The 16,975-nt window shown below is 34.6% G+C and overlaps 1 protein-coding gene across 1 annotated transcript; it reads right to left on the bottom strand.

The window, feature by feature from the left end:
* Positions 1-2,201: 2,201 nt before the first annotated feature.
* HRD (Integrase-type DNA-binding superfamily protein) lies at positions 2,202-3,610 on the bottom strand. The gene has a single exon (XM_018121278.2). The coding sequence runs from the start codon at positions 3,296-3,298 to the stop codon at positions 2,693-2,695; it is 606 nt and encodes a 201-aa protein (XP_017976767.2). The 5' UTR covers positions 3,299-3,610; the 3' UTR covers positions 2,202-2,692.
* Positions 3,611-16,975: the final 13,365 nt, after the last annotated feature.

The raw sequence follows: 16,975 nt of genomic DNA, 5'->3' as shown, positions 1-16,975 counted from the left end.
CATTGATAAACCTAAACACATTATCTTTCTAGCATTGATCTATATATTCTTGAAAAAAACATTGATTACATTTTTCACATTCACAATGAGGTAACGACCTATAGTTCCTCAATTCTACTCATAAGCCATTCAATTTAGTAAAATATGTGTCTACTAATCATGTACCTTCAGTAATACTACGTAGAGAGAATTGGAGATTGCAAATTCTAGCTTTTTTATATAAAAAAAAAAAGTGATTGCAAATTCTAGCATTATTAGGATGAGAGAATTGTTTCTTCAAGGTATTATAGATTTGAGAGGTAGTTCATGTAAAAGATAGTAGCAACGATCAGTGGTGTGATTGATTCTAGTAGCCACACCATAGTGAGATTGTTGCATCTGATACAGGGAATGTACAAATCATCCATAGCCATAAGTTCTTGAATCGATCCATCAATGAAACTAGGTTTTTATCGACTTAACAAGACTAGAAAAAGGATCTACTAAACGAAGTATAATTGCTTGAAGTGAGCTTTGGATTGACTATCACAGATTTATGATGATCTGTATGATGCAGAAAATAAGATGAAGGTGGATTTTCTAAGGGTGAGAGAATCAACATAGAGGATAAGACAATCATTGTAGAGAAAAAAATGTTGAATTTTGAATTGAATTTGAAGGGGATGATGGTTGTGATTTGAGATGGAATTGTTGAAGAAATCACAACAAGAATTCTAATCATGGCTCTATTACCATGTAAAGATTGAGAAAGGAAGAAACTGATTTGATTGTGGAAGAAAATGAATTGATTCTCGTAACTAACAATTAGTTACAAAGCAATATTTATACTTGTTGGAAATTTTGAGTACAAGCCAATTAAGCATAACCTTAATTAATTGGTTAAAGGCTTCAATTAGCTAATTAACTAACTAACTAATCTTGGCACATGATAGTCACGATGCATTACTCTTGAAACATACCAAAAAAAGAGATGCTCATGAATGTGATCATTTCCGTATTGATGAAGGGATCATGGCGTCAAGCCATCAAATAATACTATAGAGAAAGAAAAATGAAACAGCCACTCTCCAGTAACTTTTTAGAAGCAAATATTCACTTTAGTAGATAGACTCTTAAAGTTTGATGAAGCAATACTCCATTATATTTTGCTCTTTATTTGACAAGAAATCTTTTAGAGTTTAAGTTTCAAAAATACTGACATGACTCAAAAAGAAAAAATAACTTTTCATATTTAGTTTTTTAATATTCAAAACACTAACTATAAGATTCTCAAATTAATTAGTAGAAACTTATTTTTATGAAAAAAAAATTCTTTTTTTATAAAAATTACAAAATTTTTGTAGATAAATGGAACAGTAGATGCACCAAAGACATTTATACGATTGCATGATTTGTGGGGTCAGAAACAGAGGAAGGTGAAGTGTCAGCATCCACCTTGTCATTCCACAGTTTCCTTCTTTCCTTCTCCCACTGTTAGTTAACGTGCCACGTAGGATTAGTGCATTTAGTTGAGAACGACACGTCAACAAAGGGTGAGGTGGGCCATAGGCTTTTTGGGGAGCATAATCAATCTGTTCGACTGATCTTCCATTCATAATGTAGCAAGATTTTTGTTGTTTTTGATCATCCATGTAAGCAATGCAATATATATATAAAGAAAAAAATGTTATAAGTTAATTAAAAGGTTGGAGAGAGGATATCCAACTTCTTAAATCAACGTGTTAATTATTCTTATTGACTAAACCTCCCCAACTTGCTTTGCTTTTTCTTCACCAAACAATATTGGATGTTGTCTTTGCTTTGTTCTTTGGCTTTGCAACTGAACTCTGAATTAAATTTTGATCGAGCAACAAACAGCAATTCTTTGTTACTCTTTCATCTAAAATCTCTCTGTTGCATAGCTTGAAATTAACGATCACGGCTGTTTCGGACGCTGTATTAAGGTCTATAGTTCTTGGGATATATATGGGATATGAGATTATGAGCTCTTGCAGGGATTGAGTCTCTACAAAATTAGAGATTCGGAGTCGGATGAGGCAGTTCAAATTCTATGCTGTGCAAAGAATATCTCAATTTTGACGATTGAAACTGATCATCTTCTAGTTAGTATTACAGATTCAGTTGATGGAATATAATGGCAAGCTATAATCAAGCAATACTGCAAGTTGAAGATCATACCAGAATGTATTCTTTGGCCGGAACTTCCTGCTGGAAACTGCATTTTGTCCAATCAAGAAAATGGCAAAACCTGCAAAAGCTTCAAACCTGGTATATTCAGAAACAACCCCAGATGAATTGAACGTGAGTTTAATCTTACCACGTGCACTAGATGGAATGATACACTATCAAAGATGCTTCAGCTTCCGAGAATTATAAATAGCGAACAAGCAGCTCAGAAATATTTATTGCTAAAAGTTCCACTCGGGTGCACATTGTACGGACTCTAAGAAGCATTATATTACACTAGCAAGGTGCGACAACAGCAACTCCCACAAATAGAAAATCCTGTACAAAACAATCAAAGAAAACAAACCACTCAAAAACACTCATCCCATGTTTGTTGTTTAGTTCATGCTAGACACTATCATACACTAAACAGTGCCCACTCTTTTTTCATTTTTATTTTCATTTTTATAGTGGAGATATTGAGAGAGCTTTTTTTATTATTATGCTTATTATCATAGATAATATATTAAGGGAATTTCCAAAGGTTCTCAGCATCTCCAGCGTCATCGGCGGGAGCAGGAGCAGGAGCAATGTCCAAGCGGGGAGGGCTAAGAAGCATCCCTTCAGCCATATTGACAAGAACATTAGGCATATCAAAGATCAAATCCTCATCGACAAACTCATCAACCGTAGTGGGTTTGTCAGGTCCTACTGGACTGTTTCTAGCCTCATTATCCTCATTTCCGAATAAAGCATCATTTGCAGCCCCCAAAGCTGCCGCTGCTGAGGTTGCAGCCGCCTGGATATCACGTGGGGAGGTTGAGGCAGGCACAGGCAAAGAAGCAGCCGAGTTTGGGAAGTTAAGCTCTGCATCTTGGCCTTTTAGGGCAAGTGCGGCAACATCGTAGGCAATAGCTGCCATTTCAGCAGTAGGAAATGTACCGAGCCAGATTCTGTTGGGCTTTCTTGGCTCTCTAATTTCAGACACCCATTTCCCACTAGTCCGACGCCTTACGCCCCTATAGACCGGGTGCCGCCCTGTAGCAGCAGAAGCGCCTGCTCCACTAGCGCTGCCCCCACTGCTGCTGCTAGTGTTAGCTCTAGAACTTTTGTTGGATTTTGAGTAATGCATGGTGACTTGAATCTGGTAAAGAGAAATGGCGCGAAGATTTGGGGTTTGAAGTTGGGGACGAGAGAATCCATTTATGGTGGATGGGAATTTGGGGGTTAACTTCTTGCTGCAGAGAGAGAGATTTTCCAAATTAAGTTTCAAAAGTACTGCAAAGTGCAAACCAGTTGGTGATGAACTGCCGTCTGCTGATAGTTGGGGTGTAAGCCAGATACATGTTGGACATCTGGGTTGGACTGCGTTTTTGGCTGCTGAAATAACTGCCTATATATCATAACAGTGATCTTTTTGGGCTTTATTCAACACTTACTTTTGTTCCCCGAAGAAAAAAAGGATTTGAAAATAATTATTACTGTTTGAGTATATGTGGCATATAGAATCTAAAAGCAAAACTTGTCTTGGGTGCGTGCTGATATTAATGCTATGTTTTCTTCCTCGATGTTACGCAGCTCTATACTCTTTGCAATCATAAGAAATATTAATCACCTTCAGTAGCTTGTCAACATCAAAAGTGTATATATATATATATATTGCTGATAACATTGTTCAACAAGCTACACCTTCTTTTGTCAAGATACCAATGAGTTTAGCTCTTCCTGCCTCCATTTGCTAATGCCGCGTCTTATATTTGATTTCTTTGAAACCAATAATCTGCGGTAGTATTGAAACTAAAAGCCCTGTCGGTATGAACTCTGTCAGTCTAATTCATAATCATCAAATAGAATGACAAGACAAAAGAACACATAGATGCAGGTATTTATCAGGTTTATTCAGTGTATGGCAGCAAGATGACAAAGAATCAGGCCTGTTTATGAACTCTGAAAGGTCTACTTCAATTGCTTCAAAAGTTAAATTAATTAGCTTGACACCTGCACTCAAGGAAGATCGGAAACTGCAATAATCTTTACCATTAAATAGCGTTTGATCCTTTTGCTCAAGTTAGGGAAGGAAATTGCAATTGAACTTTGTGAAGCAATTATCCTTTGTAACTGTATATATTTTTCTTTTTGCACAAACCTAATGCCAGTAGAAGTCTCTAGCAATCAGCTAAAGACTTTAGGTGGCAGGGAGACCTAGAACTAATAAAATCACCTTTCAAAAAAAAAAATTTTACAGGTGAAGTACTTGCTAGAATTGGATCGCTTACACTAGTGGAAAATTAAATCTTGCAATAACTTTGTTAAAGTTGTTGACAAATGGTTATAAACGAGTTTTTGAAAGCAGATTATTCTTGTGGTGGAGAGTATATTGTTTTCTCAAACGGATGGCAAATTTCTGTCCTCATCATTCCTCCTTCAGGTGTCTTTTCACCATGATTTAGTGCAAAAAACAATATTTTCGTGATCAAGATTATAATTACTCCGGAAAAAAATCCAGACAGTTGTGTAACAGGAACAGGAAAAACATCTGAGCATACATCACCCACTTGCCATCAAGTGAAAGGAATTAATTGGCCTGGGTAACTCAGAAATTATTTCTTTCGATTGAATTTACCTGGAGCACAATTCGTTCAGAACAGTGGCTTTCTTTATTGCCAAACAGAGAAGAAAAAATGTTCTGTGACAAATTAGGTTTGATACAATCAAATCGACAGGGAATATTTTGATTTTAATTAGAAGTGAAGTTTTGTGGAAGCGTTAATGCCCTGAAGCCTAGCCTTGCCTTGCCAAAAGCTGCTAAAGAACCTCTCGTTTTGGAGTCACTAATCCCGTACACCCACCTACTCAGACCTAAAGCACGTCTAATTACAACATTATGAAGAGATTTTAAGTGCATGAATTTGGTAGCCATGATCGCACCGTTGACCAACCAGGCCGTGCTAACTTACCAAATTGCAAGCAACCAACCTCCAACCAATTGAAAAGCTTTAAAAAAAAATAGTATAATGAATGTAATGCAGCCAATTAAGAGCACATATAAGCCTTTTGTTATCCTTTCTAATTCAGGGAAAGTGGGGCAAAAAACAATCCACACCTTGCCGCATATATATATCAGTCCGTTTAGGCCTATTCTTGAGGGAACTCCATTTTTCTACTTCATTATGATGCGTGCTTAAAAGAATTTTTGCAGATCGTTTAGCACTTAAAAGTCGTAGCAAAATGCATAGGTTTTGGACTTGGAGTGTTTTACAAATAAAATAAAATAAAAATGTCCCCACTCAAACAAAAAGCCAGAGCAGGAACAGTAGTAAATGGTAAAAAACCTGCTGGGGTGAAAAGAAAATGTAAACTTTTTAAGAAATCAGTGCCAAGAGGCAGTGGAATCAGCTCTCTCAATCCATTTGCGCTGTATTTTTGTGGGTGTGATTTGTGCTCCTACCACTATGGGCCTAAAGTCACGCCATGAAAGTGACATTGGGCGAACCTGAAGTGGATAAGGTGACTTTGGAATTCCTGAAGGAGTTGAACTGTAAAGTGTTGTTGTTTTTTTTTTTTTTTTTTTTTATTCATAGAGCATAAAATTATTTTTGGGGTCCAATTACCAAATGGTAAGGAATTTGGTTGCAAAACTACTACTGTAAACGTGTTGAAGAGCGGACCCTGGCGGCCTGGCCGCGTTAGCAACCAAAGACATAAGCACAGTCTTAGAATGAGAAAGAAAAGACATGTTAAATCAAACGACTACCCATAGGATTAATTTGTGAAACTGCAGTAGAAATAGATGCGGCCGCGCCGCCAAGGACTGCCGCAATGAACTTTGCCCAAAGATAATGTTGTTGGCGGTACGTACGCCGCTACAGTATAAAAGGGATGCCAACACGTTTACAGTAGATCATGGATGATTGATTGATTCCTTCTTTCTTTCTTTAGTGCTTGGACGTTTGAAAGAATCACATTAAACATGTACCCTTTTGTCTTTTTTTTTTTTTGAAAAGCAACGTACTCCCCTGTTATAGGAAAGAAAACGAATAACTGACTTTTTTTGTTACAAAAAGCAGGCTACAAGTCTTTTACTATTACAGAAACGTGGAACAAGAAGTGAGAACAAATAGTAAACAAGCGGAAGAAAAGCACCTCTTATGCCCAAATTGAAATTTCCTTTTTGTCATTTTCTTACTTTGAGAGTTCCAACCCTTATTATTCTAAACACAACGGATAAGAGTCCCTTTGAGAGAGATATTAAAATGCTGTCATCGGTTTTTATAAATATATCTTAATAAAATATGTGTAGCCTTTTAAAGATTTGTTCTGCACAACGACAAAATTAAAAACATCTATGGTAATGAGATTAACGGTAGCACGATGAAATTGAGAGTCGCAACAATTTTGCAACAATGAGATTGAAATTAATAGTGAGATAGTGTGTTCGGTAAAAAAATGACAGTGTGGAAGGATAAATTGTGATGCACAGAAAAATATATCATTAAAGATAATATAAATTATTTATTATATATATATATATATGACTTTTATTTAATTAAAAAATGGAGATTAACAACAACAAAAGAAAATCATATTGACTTTGGTAAATGAGAACTAAATACCAGTAATAGTTTAGAGTCTAATCAAAGAACTAAAACTAGTAATTAGACATGTTAGGGCTTTAGGACTTGTCCACGGGGACACGGTTGTCATCATTTCCTCTGCTTTGCCGGTGTTGGTGTCTGGAACTAAATCTACTTTAAATTCTGTTCAGTAGATATTTTCATTAAGCTCATCCCAGATCCTAATGGCGAACCTTCAACAATTGCTTGATAAAAAGCAACAGGCCAATTGCTTGTTTCTCAAAACCAGCTAAGTATTCTTTCGGGGATCAACGATCATGCCGCTCGATCCAATCCATAAAACCAAGTGTCAACTAGAATGCTACTGGGCTTGAAGTGGAAATGACCTCTCAAGCTCACTTCTGGAAGGGCTTACTAAGAAGGAACATACTTATAACCTGTGAGCCTGTAATTCATGGTGGGCCAATATCTTTAATTAGGCCTGCTGGCTGTATCTTGGATTGAAAATTGAGACTTGGTTGACCTACACCAGGCCCAGAAATGCCAGATCCCCAATTGCAGTATATTGGACGGGAGCCCACCTTTCTCTGTTTATGACAAAACAGCACTTGATTTTATCTTTGTGGTTAAGGATGTGTAAACAGTTAGTTCGTTGAAATCGATTTTGAAAATTTCAAAATCGAATCCTTCTTCTAAAAATAAAAACTGAATCAAAATAGTTTAGTAACCTTAAAACCAAACACCGAACTACGTCGATTAGTTCGATTCTATTATCAAAAATCGAAATCATGAAGATGGACAGAAAAAATGTGAGGATGTGACATTTTTTTTAACAAGATCTCATGTTGAGATTTTTTTTTTTAAATGTTGAGATTTTTTTCTTTTTTTTATTTGAATAATAAAGAATGAAGAATTTTCTTTTGTTTTTTGAACTCAAAGCTCACTTATCTTCTTTAAGTATTACTCAATTTGGTTAGTTCGATTGTTTTGATTGAGAAAATTCAAAATTGAAAATCGAACCGATTTACTGTTCTAGCTGAACTTTTTTTTTTTAAATTTCTAACTAAACTTAATTAATCAAAATAATCAAATGCCGAACTAATCAAATCGAAAAAACCAAACTTACTTCAGTTTGGTTCGATTCTTCTGTTTGGTTTGAATTTACACACTCCTATCTATAGAAGTATTTTGTTCAACTTCAACTTTTGATTATAGATGGAATGAATATAAGAAAAAGAACGAGAATTGCTAAAGAGCATGAAAAAGTATCAATCTCGATAATCTGAGCATAAGGTATTAAATCTTCGGCTATAAAATTTAAATTATTTTTACCTATCATATTCCCAATTCGAATAATTCAGTATATTTCCCCAAAAAAAAAAAAGAAAAAGAGAAGTTGTGAACATGCTTGAATTATTACAATGCCGGTTGTGTAGTCGAGCACCCAGGCTTGGTTTTTTGCACTAATTCATTCACTTTAATTTTGTGAAATATTCCACTAAGTTACCATGATATCAGCCAATCAATGAGCAAAGGGAAAAAGAATTACAATAAATTTCATTGTATGCTGATAATGAAGTCTTAAACTCCAACTGCATAGAAAAGATATGAAACTTGTAGCCTGTGGAAGACACCTGTCAGCATTGGATGGGATTTTTGATGGTTCAAACGAAGATACTTTTGCCCAATAAAGAGATACTCACATATCTTTAATTAATTAATGCCTAAATCAAAGCCTTTCAACTTTCTTATGTTTCATGATTAAGCTTTTCAAGGGTGACAACTCACTCCCACAAATCGATAAGACAACTTTTAACTACAATCAACCAAAAAGCTTGGCCTGGGTTGGCAACCCTAGCTCTCTTGCCTGGTGTTTTCCGGCCAGCAATCAAACCTTTCTTTGACTCTCTTCATCTCCCACCTCTTTTTCTTTTCAAGTGCCCAAATATTGGCCTTGTGTAAAGTCTCAACCCTCCCTTTTTTTCAATTTCTCATGTCTCACAAATTCTGTCTTCTCTCATTGTAATTATTGAGCAATCCCCCTCTTGAGAGGCTTTCATTATCATGCATGGGGTCGGTAGCCATCATTCGAAACCTGCCCCACTTTGGATCTCGATGAATCGAAATTTCTTATCATGGGATGGTGACAACCATTCATCATAAGCTGCAATATTGAATGGAGATGGAGCAGACATACTTTCATTGGATAAGCTTAGCTTTTCACTAGCCTAATATCTTAAGTGGACCCTTTGCGCAAATTTTGCACTAACATTTTGCGCCTTGCATGCCATGCTTGTATTAAGTCTTCGAAAACAAACACAAAAGTCACAACTCCAAACTCCTACCAATTTTATATCAAAATTAAGATAGCTAGGTTTATCATGCTTTCAGAAATATTGCCCATTTTGGTTAATTAGGCCCACAGTATTAAGTTTACTATACAAGATGTAACACCTTAAATGCAAGACAGGTCATAGCATAACCCCACATATATAACAGTAATTTTGATACCATTTATAAGGATCTAGACTAATTTTTACAAGATACCATCTATTAATTCAACGAGTTTTATAATCAAATCATTTTTACATATAGTGTGAGATTCTTTTGATACATATTTTCAATAGAAGCAACACATTTATCTCAATGAAAACCTATCTATGGTTTATGTATGTGTATATATATATATATCTTCTACTGAACTCTTTCAATTATGTCTAAGGGGGAAAAAAACTAAAAGACTTCAATAAAAATCCATCTGCAATCTTGTGTTTAATTAAATATGTCCTCTTATTGCAAAATGGGCCCGCATTGCATGGTAATTACAGACCTGTTATAATCGAGTACTCATTACAAGCTCGAAATCTCAAATTATCTCGACCCACCATTGATCATATCGACCCCTCTCCGATTAGCTAAGGACAGTTGGCCTCATATAAATGATTTCATCGATATTTATAGAATAAAAAACAACGTTTCCACGGACCACACTTTTTTTCTTTGTGAAGTTTGCCTCAAGCCCTAGCCTTTGTCTCAAGGGAAGCAACATGTGAGAATATAGCCAAGACATGTTCAGTGTAGTAGTCGAGTAACAAAGCAGGACCAATTGCAAAATATTGCAATTATATCTAAACACCATTCTTCTTTAATGCATGCTTCTGTTCTTCTCCTTTTCCTCCTCCTCCATGACAGATGTCCACGACGGTCTTAATCGTCATGAATGCTTGAACCACTTGAAGAAATTGCTTGTTTCTTGAGGAGCACCTGATTTAGAAACAAAAGAAAGAAATGAATTTTGGTAAGGTGATTTTGGATCTCCAACAATATTTTTGGGACAGTTGACTTGCATTGACAGATTGACCCACACATTAATTGGGAATTAAGCCACAAATGTTGGCTGCCAAAAGTTTTTGAAAGAAAAGCTTCAGTCAAAAGGGAGAAAGAGACTAGGAAAGTTTTCAAGTAGTATGAACAATTAATTTACCACAATGGGCGTAGATAAACACCAGTACAATTAGGAAAAGTCAAGCCACCCCCTTTGGATGGTTACATTTTCAAGTGAAAAAATGGTAATATCGGAAAAAATTAACACATGCATGGAAAATATTAAACTATATACTTAAATTATAACACATTCTCTCGTGTGTAGTCCGGCCAATAATGAAGTGCTAAACGCAGATGCAACAAAATTTTAGATGTAGTAAAAAAGATTGTAGTTCCATTTTATGCCTTTCACCATAAAGCGCTGAAATTTGAATACAAAAGAAAAGGGGGAGCACTGGGCCTCTTCTCTTTTAATCTCTCTCTCTGTCTTTCTCACTCTCGTTCAAATGTCAAAATTCTCAGTAGCATCTTTATCTTTTTAATATTGTTATTATTATTATTATTTACACCCATCATGTCCATCCATCAAAAAAGGCAGATGATTGGTAGCCAGCTAACTGGTAGGGCCCACATGCTCCATTTTTGTCAAGACAAGGCCCATCCACCTCCAACCTCACAAGAAAGGCTTCAAAGCCCCTGATCATGATACCCAATCATTCACTTCATGATTTGCCACGTCAGCCTGCAGCATTAGGAGCAGGGCCAGCACCTTGGCTGCTGCAGCACCTGATCAGCTAAAATTATGGGCCACTCGTGCATACACTTTTTTTTTTTCTTTTTGTATTAATGTTATTTTTACCTTTAATTATAGTAAATGCAGTAGCAAAATTAAGAAAGAGTATATATGTGACAATATTATTATGCATGCACGCATTGTGCATGGATGGAACGTTCTACACTTGAAAAGCAAGCTATCAGATCTGTGTCTCTGACCACAACCTCAGTCTGAATCTGCCTCTTAAACACTCTCTCACAGAAAGCAGAAAGATTCTTCTGTTCAGTTCTTGTCTCCAATTGGCCTTTTTGAAAATCTCTGTGCATGCGAGCCTGCCCTTTTCCCTTCATTATTTCATCTTTTTTCTTTTCTTCACCGCCCAATTATTGCCACTATTTCTTAAAGAAAAGCGTTGTTTCGGTATTTAAACCCAATGTATTTTTTTGATTACGGAGGACAAGCATATGAATAAGGGTATTATACGAAACAAATTATTACTAACTAAAGGAAAAAGGTGATTGAAGTCCAATTATATGGCATTGATTATTAAAAAACAGAAAAAATTAGAACAGTAAATTTTGACCTTGCATTAATGGAAGGGATACTATACTAGTATAGGATGTTCAAACGTTATTATAAAACTCAAGACTGAAGGAGCTTCTTAGGAATAGATGATGATGAAGATGATAATGATAATAATAATAATAAAAGTTACTATGACTGTTGGAAATTACCTTTGTAAAGTTGTCTTCTTCTGGGTTTCTGCCTTTCTGGCTATCAACCCATTCCGCAGAAAGCTCTTTTGCAACTTGTTCTGGGTCAATTTCCCTGCCACTGCACAAATTTCATCGATTTTGTTTTTTTCTGTAACCTTTGGAGCAGAGGGAAGAACGCTTTCCAGCTTAAAATATTACTTCACCAGCAATGAACAGAATCACATATAACTAAGATTAGCCCAAAACAGGTCAAAGTTATGCCATTCTGCTATATTATTACACAAATCTTAGAGTAGTGAATAGGTGTACTACTGTAATTAATAAGCGCTCATATTTTCTCTATATTAGAGATGAAATTATGTAAATTCAAATTCCCCCTTATGCGAGTCCTAATTCATCACAACAAACCATATGCAACAAAAAGCTACAAGAAAATTATATATGCTATAGCAAAGAATATGGGCATGGGCCAATTATATATGATCAAAGATATACAAAAAAACAAGGGTAAGGTGGAGGCCTCGGGATTGGTCTCATATTCAGGTTTCTTTTGGGGTTTTTTTTTTTTTATTTTTCAATTTTTCATTGGTATTGTTGCTCACTTTGTATCTTAATTATTAAAAAATATTAATTTATCAAAAAAAAATTTCTACTGGAATAACTACCATACTTGTGGCATGTCGGTCAAAATATTCTTAGAGAGAGAGAGAGATATGAACTTATCCAACTACGTGCACGAATTGGAAATTATTTAATCATTTACAGAAAATTCAAATATTTAATTTTTGTGAAATTTTCAAGCTAGACAGTACAATTGTTAAGTTAATTAAATACAAAATTAATTTTAGAGTGTACCAGAGGTACATGCCTGTTTGAAAGTTTAACCTTTCTTGCCTGTGTGATTTTTGGAACACTCCAAGAAACTAGTTGGACCATTGTAAGTATATCAAGTTTGGTAAAAAAATTATTAACTTGGAGTTCCTTTGGAATTTTTGTGTGTTTGGGCAAGACAATATATCATTTCCTACTCAAGCATTCATTATAAACCAAAACCGACTTACACATGGAACCTAATTAAAATCAATTTTGGTTCAATTGAAAAGAAAGAAGAATTCCTACTCACAAAGGGTACAAATACACTATTACAAGTTTATGTACAGCTAGGGCTCAGGGGATGGGCTAGCTCTATCCATCGAAACAAACGATAGCTAGCTAGGCTTACGTAAGAACTGAGCTAGGTCGTCATTTAGGTGCATTTTCCACCTAAAAATGGAAGGTTTGGATCCCTTAAGATGAATGGATTGGCAGAAAAATAGAAATAAATACCACAAAAGTCTTAAATGCTTCTATATATAAAATAATTCCCCCACAATTACATGATCAACTGGATGGAAGATTGCAGATAACATCACTTGCCACAAATTACAATGATTGTAGCAGGCCATTACGGCTTGTACAATGCTTTTAGCAATACCCTGCCTAAGTGTGCAGTCAATGAAGATTTTGTTTAGGGAAACCCTTGTTCTTAGCTAGGAAAAGATTAATTTTGATTTAAAAACTTGCTGTCGGCTAGGGCAACAAATTAAATTATGAAAATGTTGAAGTAATCAAAGTGAGTACGTAGGTAACCAAATAAACCGGTAATGTACACAAAATCACTTTGACTTTATGACAATTTGACTAAGAGGTATGTCAAAATTTTTGCTGCATTAAATATAATTCTTGGTACATTAGGAAAATTAAAAAAGTTAAGTTTCTAAATCTTGATTTTCCAATAATTAGAAAGCTACGACAAGTTATTAATTTCATCAAGCTTAAGTAGAATTGAAGTTATCTATATTAATATAGTACATTGTAGGGAATCGATGCTCACATGTTCTTATGGTAATAACATTAAATTGATAAGGATGAGTCCATCCAAGAAGCTTTGCATATGTTGAGCACCCCTCCTTTTCAAATAAGTTAATATTGGTCATTTTTGGACATGGTTGTTAAATATCTTAACATCATCATGATGATGTATTGGACATTTAATTGGATTTATTGTTTCCATATAGTCGATTTTCTGTTGGTGACCATTGTTATTGTTAATTAATTAATTAATTAGATCCTTACTGTATACTCGTTGAGAGGAGACAGAATACTGAATAGGTTTCGGCCAGATATAACTGGTCAGAGAAGTCCAGACAAAGAGAAAAAAACATTAAAAATCGAGTTTTGCAAAATCTCTCTTCCCCCAAAAATCTGAGCCACACCAAGGTATTGTTTTGGCGTGGCAAAGAGTGGACTCGAAGGGCACTGCAACAGCATTAAATGTGAGAGGAGGGATGTAGTACAGGATGCCACTGCTCTTTGTGGTACGGCTCTACATACATCGCCATCAATCCTTTGTAATCACATGGGATAGCTTGATATTTACGTTGAAATACTAAAGTAATAGACGTCGATCAGGGGGGGTCCCACCTTTCAGATGGTACTACTTTACACTTGCCTAGCAATTCTCAATTATTGATTTTAAAACTCTACTATTGTGTTTTGTCTTGATTAGGTGTGGTTGCCGGATTTTGTTATTTCTTTTTATTTTTAGCAGTAAAATGAAAAGCAAAACAAAACAAAACCTTACTAGCACAATACATATATATATATATATATGTATGTAATATTATTTGTTGTGATATTGCTCCTCGTCAAGTGTTTCTCATGGCATTTTATGTAAAAATTTACATCTATGAGATTGATTCCTTGGATGGGGTTGGATGAGATCTCTCCTATATCCATAGCAACGTTGTCTTGAAGGCATGCGACTTAAAAGTTGATGGAAGAGACGAGCAATCATCATTATTATCAGCTATACTTAAATGGTAAATGTCAATTAATTAAGACATGTGAAACACATTACTTTTATTCATTACTTATGTGTATTATTTTATGTGAACAATTCAATTTTATCGACAATTACAAAATATACCAATTTGACTAAGCTTACATATGTAAATATATGGTTTCGTTGGAAGTCATATACGAAATATACTTCACAGTTACTAATATAAAAGTCATACTACTATTTTGAGATTTTTAGCATGAGCTACAAGATTGCCAAGGAATAGTTAGGTTTCTATATATATATATATATATATATATATATATATATATATATATATATATATAGTTTTGAGAATTGAAATACTTTGATCATTTGAAACATTAATCTAGATATTAGTTCGAGATGAAATAGGCATATAGTTGGGCCCACTCTAGAATTGAATGTAGCAAATTTAAGGTTTTATCGATCTTTAAGTTTACTTTGCAAATAAAAATATCAATTATTAATGGCAGCTAGTTGAATAATCTTCCGTAGGAAGTTTTTCATATAGAACTAATAGTCACAAGTACTTTGATAGGATAAAAACAGTAATCAGGGCAGATGTTTTGCAGCCATATATATAAACATTAACTTTTCAACATTTTGCAATAACTGAGCACTGTTTTTTTATTTTTTTTAAATAGCAACTGGCACTGCTATTTATGTGTAGAAAATAATCTAAATCGTGTTAGGATTTATAAGTAGAAATTTATTTAATATTGATATCAACACACAAATAAATCAATTAAAAGACAATATTTAATGTAGTTTGGTACCCATTGCTTACATTAATGGATAAGACAGAAAAATCCACTATAAACATAAAAATTACAAAGAGAAGAAACTACCCAAAATCAAATACTAAACCCAAGTTCTAGAGTAGTGAGGAAATATAACTAGAAAATGCGCCAATACCTCTAGAGTAGAGAGAAAATCTCTAAAGTAGTTTATGTGCTCCATTTAATTAACCCAAGAACTACACTTGTTGCCTTCAGATCTTCCATAACAAAAATTCTCACCTAGATCCAAAAATTCATTGGAACACTACTAGATCAAATGAGAATTACTCCACCTGTGACTAACACTTTTTTCACAGAAAATCTCCCCTTGCATGTCTTCGATCTCACGAACATAATTTGCAAAAACAAATCTCTCAAACCATCATCTTTGCATCACTATTAGAGCTTTATAATCGCATCATAATAGTTTTTCAACCATAGCTTTGATACCACTTGTTGATATTTTCAAACAAAAATATATTCAACATTAAGATCAACACACAAATAAATCACTTATTGCAAATGAGCAAATGGAGTTCTACAACAAATGGCGTGGTTGATCCAGCAACATATTTCCACCCCTTTTATTTCAGTTTTGATCAAAGGAGCTCCCATAACACAATTTGCCATGGGAAGAGGACTTCACCTAGGTTATCCTTTATCACTCTTTTTCTTTAATTTTTTTTTTTTGGACTTGGGATAAGAGAGATTCGAACCTTGCTCTTTAAACAGGGAGATCATACACCAACTAATGAGTTAAATACTCGAGTGCTTCCTTTTTCTTTAACTTGGTGGTTGAATCACTAAGAATGTTATGTCACAAAAAAATTCACTCGAAATGTTCAAAGGAATTTAAGTTAGCAATAACACTTTGTCTATCATGTATCTCCAATTCATTGGTGATACCTTTCTTTTTCGTGAAGTTAATCTCCAACAATTAATGACAGTAAAAAAAAATATTAAAAAGGTTCCATGCCATCTCGAGTCTCAAAATTAACTTGTCAAAAAGCTATTGTAGAACACCGATTTTTCCATATAAAGGCAAAAGGGTAAATTAATTGTTGAGCCTGTGAAACATTCTTTTAAACCAAATATTCTTGAATATATCCTTTAAATCTACTATTACGAGACAAAAAGGGTATTCGAAAGATAGGGGAGCAAAAAATTAAAGGAGCATGCTTTTTTTACAAACCACGGTGGAGGGATCGACCCTCTTATGGGTTTTATGGGCTTTTTGCCTACCAACCTCATTTTTCCTTGCTCTTCACTCCATTCTCTCTTTTCCTCTTTTCTCACTCTTTTCTCTTTTTCTTTCATTTCTGTCACAACCCAAACTTGGGGACTATGACCGGCATAAGGTTTTTAATGGGAAGAACCCACTTGACCTAAGCAAGCCTCAGAAAGTAGACAGAAATAGATAACCAAGTATGAAACCATAGTACATATCACCATGTATATATTTATATATGCAAATCATCAGAGTTTATAGGCACCATTTCATACTCAAAATTCAGAAACAAATTATCATTTTTAAAACAGATAAAAACATATGATAATTTATGGCTAAATCCAAAAAATATAAACGCGTCTAACAAAGTATAAACAAAGTACCAAATCTAGATAAAATAGACAAATAGAAAGGACAACGAAGTACAACTCGACACAAAAGGGGGCTAGCATCTACTAAATGCCTTTAAGTCACCTACCACAAGATAGAAGTAGCTCCCTCTAAAGGACTATGAACCAAGTAATCTACTAATCAAAAATAACAAATGCAT

Source organism: Theobroma cacao, chromosome 5 (genome assembly GCF_053813885.1).
Source record: "Theobroma cacao isolate CCN51 chromosome 5, ASM5381388v1, whole genome shotgun sequence".
Classification (NCBI taxonomy): Eukaryota; Viridiplantae; Streptophyta; class Magnoliopsida; order Malvales; family Malvaceae; genus Theobroma; species Theobroma cacao.
Note: the sequence above shows the minus strand (reverse complement) of the source record. Positions and strands in the feature narration are given on the sequence as shown.